Source organism: Ovis aries, chromosome 7, assembly GCF_016772045.2.
Source record: "Ovis aries strain OAR_USU_Benz2616 breed Rambouillet chromosome 7, ARS-UI_Ramb_v3.0, whole genome shotgun sequence".
Taxonomy (NCBI): Eukaryota; Metazoa; Chordata; class Mammalia; order Artiodactyla; family Bovidae; genus Ovis; species Ovis aries.
Window position 1 is genome coordinate 9,440,409 of NC_056060.1, and position 6,509 is coordinate 9,446,917.

The following is a 6,509-nucleotide window of genomic DNA, read 5'->3' on the forward strand; positions in this document are numbered from 1 at the left end:
ACACGACTGAGCGACTTCACCTCACCTCACCTGACTTTCTCTCTTTGTCTGTCTCATTGTTCCTCTCTCTCACTCTGGCTTCCTGGGAATACCAACAGGCTACATGTACTCACAGATTCCGATTTTGATAGAACCCGATTCTGGTAGTACCAGTACAAAGTAATATTTTTGTTGCTGTCCAGTTGCTAAGTCATGTGTGATTCTTTGAGATCCCATGGACTGCAGCATGCCAGGCTTCTCTGATCATCATCTCCTAGAGTTTGGTCAAACTCATGTCCATTGAGTCAGTAATATCGAGTTGGCCAAAAAGTTCATGGGGCCTTTCCAGCGCCGGCCCCGGACACAGCAACCGTCGCGATGTTGATGCCCAAGAAGAACAGGATTGCCATTTATGAACTCCTTTTTAAGGAGGGGGTGATGGTGGCCAAGAAGGATGTCCACATGCCCAAGCACCCGGAGCTGGCAGACGAGAATGTGCCCAATCTTCACATCATGAAAGCCATGCAGTCTCTCAAGTCACGAGGCTATGTGAAGGAACAGTTTGCCTGGAGACGTTTCTACTGGTACCTCACCAACGAGGGCATCCAGTATCTCCGTGATTACCTCCACCTGCCCCCTGAGATCGTGCCCGCCACCCTGCGCCGCAGCCGTCCTGAGACTGGCCGGCCACGGCCCAAAGGTCTGGAGGGAGAGCGACCTGCAAGACTCACGCGAGGGGAAGCCGACGGAGACACCTACAGACGAAGCGCCGTGCCCCCTGGTGCCGACAAGAAAGCCGAGGCCGGAGCTGGGTCAGCAACTGAATTCCAGTTTAGAGGCGGATTTGGTCGTGGACGTGGTCAGCCACCTCAGTAAAGTTGAAAGGGGTTGTTTTATGTTGAATAAACCTGTAAACAGAAAAAGTTAAAAAAAAAAAAAGTTCATGGGGTTTTTCTGTAGCATCTTAAAGCATCTAATATCTGTAGATGATGAAGATATACACAGAGTTCTCTTGTTTTGCAGAGGATGGGGTAATTAACACCCTGGGTAGGAGTTTCCAGGAGAGACTATTGCAGGAGCCAAGGAAAGGGAGAAATTAGAAATTGATAGTTAAAAGATAAGTGTTTCCAATGTCTTTAACTATAGCTCAGTATGAGATAGTTCTGGGATGATATAATAGAGGTACTTTGCATATCTCCTGTTATGTGCACGACTTTTACTTGTCTGAGCCTTTCTGGACTTTTTAGAGGAGTGAATGATGAGAAGTTGGAGCTAATACTCAGCTCTCAGACTAAGAAGATTTCAGAACTAAGAATAGGAAGAGTGCTATGCTTTGACCTTTGAAACCAACCCTGGATCAGAGAGGATACTTCAAGGTAGGAGAAGGTCTAGAGATAATAGTTGCGGTCATGGATAAAAGGACAGTTTGCTTGCAACACTGTGTGTGGTTTTCTACTGTTTTGTAACCAAGCTCCTCGGAGAATGTGCGCCAGGTTCCATGAGAGAAGGACTGTGAAAATTTAAAGAGAGGGTCAGAGGAAAAAGCCGTGATTTGTCAAATCATTGTAAAAAGAAAAAACAAAACTCTAAGATTAGGAGAGACTTCCTGGAAGGCCCATTCTCCAGGAAAACCCAGTGCTTTGACCAAGGCATCTGGAGAATATTAGAGGCCTGCGTTAATGGCAAGAACAACATTAACTGCTGTATTTTCTCAGCTCTAGAGCCTAAAACCATTCCAAGAGGCAGGCAGAGCATCAAAATTCCTGAGGCCGCAAACGGGAGAGGCCAACCATGGCAGGTGCCCCATCAATTGGGCAGATGAAGGAAGTTACCCAGTGGGGGTTGGGTGAAAGTGCAGGTTCTTGGACTCAGACACTGTGACTATGGTTATCCATACCCCTGCCATTGTGTCCCTGCCCCTGGTCATCTGGTAGTTGGATACTGGAAAGCATGAGTTACGATGGCCTGTTTAATGAACCAACAAGATTATGCCACTTCTTAAAAAAAAAAAAAAAAAAAAAGCGCCAACACGGACTTCTTCATTTGCATAATACGATAAAGCTTAACGCAGCATGTGAGGACAAGAAAGAAAAACTCCCAGATAGGAAGCCTCTAGTTCTCAACATAATTCTTCAGAGAAGTTTCAGATCCACTCGCCTCTCTGAGTTTTCATTTTCTCATTTGTAAAATGGAAATAATAACACTTACCTCCCAAAGACATGTTGCATATGAGAAAATGTCTGTTGAGCCTCCAGTGTCTCAGTGCTTGACATAGACCAGGCATTTAAGAAATTTTAGCTGTCTCTACCCTCTCTACTCATGAGACAAGGAAGAAAATAGCCATTTCAAATAAATCTGATTTCTTAAAATTCTCAGCATTAGATATAGGGAGAACCTGAGAGCAACTATTCTTGCCTTAAAGGCCTAATAATCAGATTGGGGTATTTCTTTCAGGAGATCAGAAAATGTGTTAGATTGCTCTGATTATTTCCTCTTTTATTTCCTCCTGAAAATCTATGCCTAATTTGCAGTCTAAGAATTATAAACTGTCCTTGCTTTGAAGACTTTTATGTAATTGCATAGACTTTAGGTCATATCAAGTACGATTATACAATTCATGGTTCATGGAAAAAAATCAGTTTTCTGAAAATGTACCTAGATAAATTTGTCTGTTCACACAAGAACAAATCAAATGTCCAAAGAAGTCACAGGACTGTAATACTTCCTTTACTGTTTTACTATATTTATATGTTACTATATATATTACTACATATTATTATACATAACTATGTATTGGTATACATGCATATATTTTACTATTACTATATAATTTACTATATATATTATACTATACACTATATAGAATATAATTTACTGTATAGTTTATGTATTTCACTATAAGACTATTTTCCTTTTTAAAAATAGTATTTTAAATATGATTATCGGTAAATGCCTCCTTACTATTTAGTTATATAAATATGTGTTCTTTGGGCTTCCCAGGTGGCACTAATAATAAATAACCTGCCTGCCAATGCAGGAGATGCAAGAGGTATGGGTTCGATCGGTGGTTGGGGAAGATCCCCTGGAGTAGGAAATGGCAACCCACTCAGATTTTCTCGTCTGCAGACTCCCATGGACAGAGCAACCTGGCGGGCTTTTGTTTATAGGGTTGCAAAGAGTCAGACATGAACGAGCACATGTGCACACGCACACATACATTGTATGTTACGTAACGTATCAGTTCAGTTCAGTCTCTCAGTCCTGTCCGTCTCTTTGCGACCCCATGAATCGCAGCACGCCAGGCCATCCAGTCCATCACCAACTCCCAGAGTTCACTCAGACTCATGTCCATCGAGGCAGTGATGCCATCCAGCCATCTCAGCCTCTGTCGTCCCCTTCTCCTCCTGCCCCAATCCCTCCCAGCATCAGGGTCTTTTTCAATGAGTCAACTCTTCCCATCAGGTGGCCAAAGTATTGGAGTTTCAGCTTTAGCATCAGTCCTTCCAAAGAACACCTAGGACTGATCTCCTTTAGAATGGACTGGTTGGGTCTCCTTGCAGTCCAAGGGACTCTCAAAGAGTCTTCTCCAACACCACAGTTCAAAAGCATCAATTCTTTGGCACTCAGCTTTCTTCACAGTCAAACTCTCACATCCATACATGACCACAGGAAAAACCATAGCCTTGACTAGATGGACCTTTGTTGGCAAGATAATATCTCTGCTTTTTAATATGCTATCTAGGTTGGTCATAACTTTCCTTCCAAGGAGTAAGAGTCTTTTAATTTCATGGCTGCAATCACCATCTGCAGTGATTTTGGAGCCCCCCAAAATAAAGTCTGACACTGTTTCCACTGTTTCCCCAACTATTGCCTATGAAGTGATTGGACTAGATGCCATGATCTAAGTTTCCTGAATGTTGAGCTTTAAGCCAACGTTTTCACTCTTCTCTTTCATCAAGAGGCTATTTAGTTCCTCTTCACTTTCTGCCGTAAGGGTGGTGTCCTCTGCATTTCTGAGGTTATTGATATTTCTCCCGGCGATCTTGATTCCAGCTTGTGTTTCTTCCAGCCCAGCGTTTCTCATGATGTACTCTGCATAGAAGTTAAATAAGCAGGGTGACAATATACAGCCTTGATGTACTCCTTTTCCTATTTGGAACCAGTCTGTTGTTCCATGTCCAGTTCTAACTGTTGCTTCCTAACCTGCATATAGGTTTCTCAAGAGGCAGGTCAGGTGGTCTGTTATTCCCATCTCTTTCAGAATTTTCCACAGTTTGTTGTGATCCACACAGTCAAAGGCTTTGGCATAGTCAATAAAGCAGAAATAGATGTTTCTCTGGAACTCTTTTGCTTTTTCGATGATCCATTGGATGTTGGCAATTTGATCTCTGGTTCCTCTGCCTTTTCTAAAACCAGCTTGAACATCTGGAAGTTCACGGTTCATGTATTGCTGAAGCCTGGCTTGGAGAATTTTGAGCATTACTTTACTAGCATGTGAGATGAGTGCAATTGTGTGGTAGTTTGAGCATTCTTTGGCATTGCCTTTCTTTGGGACTGGAATGAAAACTGACCTTTTCCAGTCCTGTGGCCACTGCTGAGTTTTCCATATTTGCTGGCATATTGAGTGCAGCACTTTCACAGCATCATCTTTCAGGATTTGAAATAGCTCAACTGGAATGCCATCACCTCCATTAGCTTTGTTCATAGTGGAGGCCCACTTGACTTCCCATTCCAGGATGTCTTGCTCTAGGTGAGTGATCACACCATCATGATTATCTGGGTCATGAGCTCTTTTTTGTACAGTTCTCCTGTGTATTCTTGCCACCTCTTCTTAATATCTTCTGCTTCTGTTAGGTCCATCCCATTTCTGTCCTTTATCGAGCCCATCTTTGCATGAAATGTTCCCTTGGTATCTCTAATTTTCTTGAAGAGATCTCTAGTCTTTCCCATTCTGTTGTTTTCCTCTATTTCTTTGCATTGATCACTGAGGAAAGCTTTCTTATCTCTCCTCGCTATTCTTTGAAACTCTGCACTCAGATGCTTATATCTTTCCTTTTCTCCTTTGCTTTTCGCTTCTCTTCTTTTCACAGCTATTTGTGAGGCCTCCATTCTATGAAGACCTACAAGACCTTTTAGAACTAACACCCAAAAAAGATGTCCTTTTCATTATAGGGGACTGGAATGCAAAAGTAGGAAGTAAAGAAACACCTGGAATAACAGGCAAATTTGGCTTTGGAGTACAGAATGCAGCAGGGCAAAGGCTAACAGAGTTTTTGCCAAGAGAACACACTGGTCATAGCAAACACTCTCTTCCAACAACACAAGAGAAGACTGTACACATGGACATCACCAGATGGTCAACACTGAAAGCAGATTGATTATATTCTTTGCAGCCAAAGATGGAGAAGCTCTATACAGTCAACAAAAACAAGACCAGGAGCTGACTGTGGCTCAGATCATGAACTCCTTATTGCCAAATTCAGACTTAAATTGAAGAATGTGGGGAAAACCACTAGACGATTCAGGTATGACCTAAATCAAATCCCTTATGATTATACGGTGGAAGTGAGAAATAGATTTAAGGGACTGGATCACTATGGACGGAGGTTTGTGACATTGTACAGGAGACAGGAATCAAGACCATCCCTATGGAAAAGAAATGCAAAAAAGCAAAATGGCTGTCTGAGGAGGCCTTACATAATGTATACATATATGCAATTCTATCTTTCTTTCTTGCAAAATGAGAATAATTTTCACAATACTGTTCTTATTTAGACTATTTTAGGTAATAAGATGAGCACCACAGTTAGTTCTTGCATCTCTTTGGTCCATACTGGTTGAAATGATTCCATAGTCTTTCTATGAAGTCATTGTTTAGAGTTCAGATTTTCAGTCCAGAAGACTTTATCACAGTAGCTGCACTATTCTGTTTGTACTGACTACTAAAATGCTTACTCTTAATTTTATATTTGGACTTACTCTGACCAAAGATATTAGGTGGCAATCTCCTTTATAAGCTAAGACATTTTAGCAGTAAACCCACAATTATTTCTTGAGTATCTTCTTTGAACAAGATGCTGTGCTTGACTCTGTACATAATATAAAGATGGAATTTCTCCCTGCATTCAGAAGCTCACATCATGGAGAGAGACAGATATATTCATGTGATCCAAATATCAATAACTACCATATATGCTGGGCATGTATCAATACTAACTTTATACCTATAGGAGATGGTATATGGTGAGTTGTGAAACAGATACACAATTGTTTAGATACTATGGGAAGGTAGAAACAAGTCTGGATTGGGGATAGCCAGTAAAGATTTGTTCAGGGCATGGTATTTGAGATTGACCATGAAGGATTGGTTGGACTTTGACAGGCGAGAACTGAGTGGGAAATGGACATTCTTAGTACCCAGGACTGTATGTGCATGTAGTCATAGGTAAATGGAGACTCAAAGCATACATTTGTTTTTGCTAAGTTTATTGTGTTCCCATATTATACAATACTTGATGCAATAAATCGTA

At 41.5% G+C, this 6,509-nt stretch overlaps 1 protein-coding gene across 1 annotated transcript; it reads left to right on the forward strand.

Moving 5' to 3' along the window:
- The first annotated feature begins 317 nt into the window (after positions 1 to 317).
- LOC101113072 (small ribosomal subunit protein eS10-like) lies at positions 318 to 902 on the forward strand. Its single transcript, XM_042252005.1, has one exon. It carries the CDS (start codon positions 358 to 360, stop codon positions 853 to 855), a length of 498 nt encoding a protein of 165 aa, XP_042107939.1. The 5' UTR covers positions 318 to 357; the 3' UTR covers positions 856 to 902.
- Positions 903 to 6,509: the final 5,607 nt, after the last annotated feature.

Excerpts from the sequence above, each read along its gene's own strand:
- LOC101113072 (XM_042252005.1), top strand. The coding sequence starts at position 358 with ATGTTGATGCCCAAGAAGAACAGGATTGCCATTTATGAACTCCTTTTT.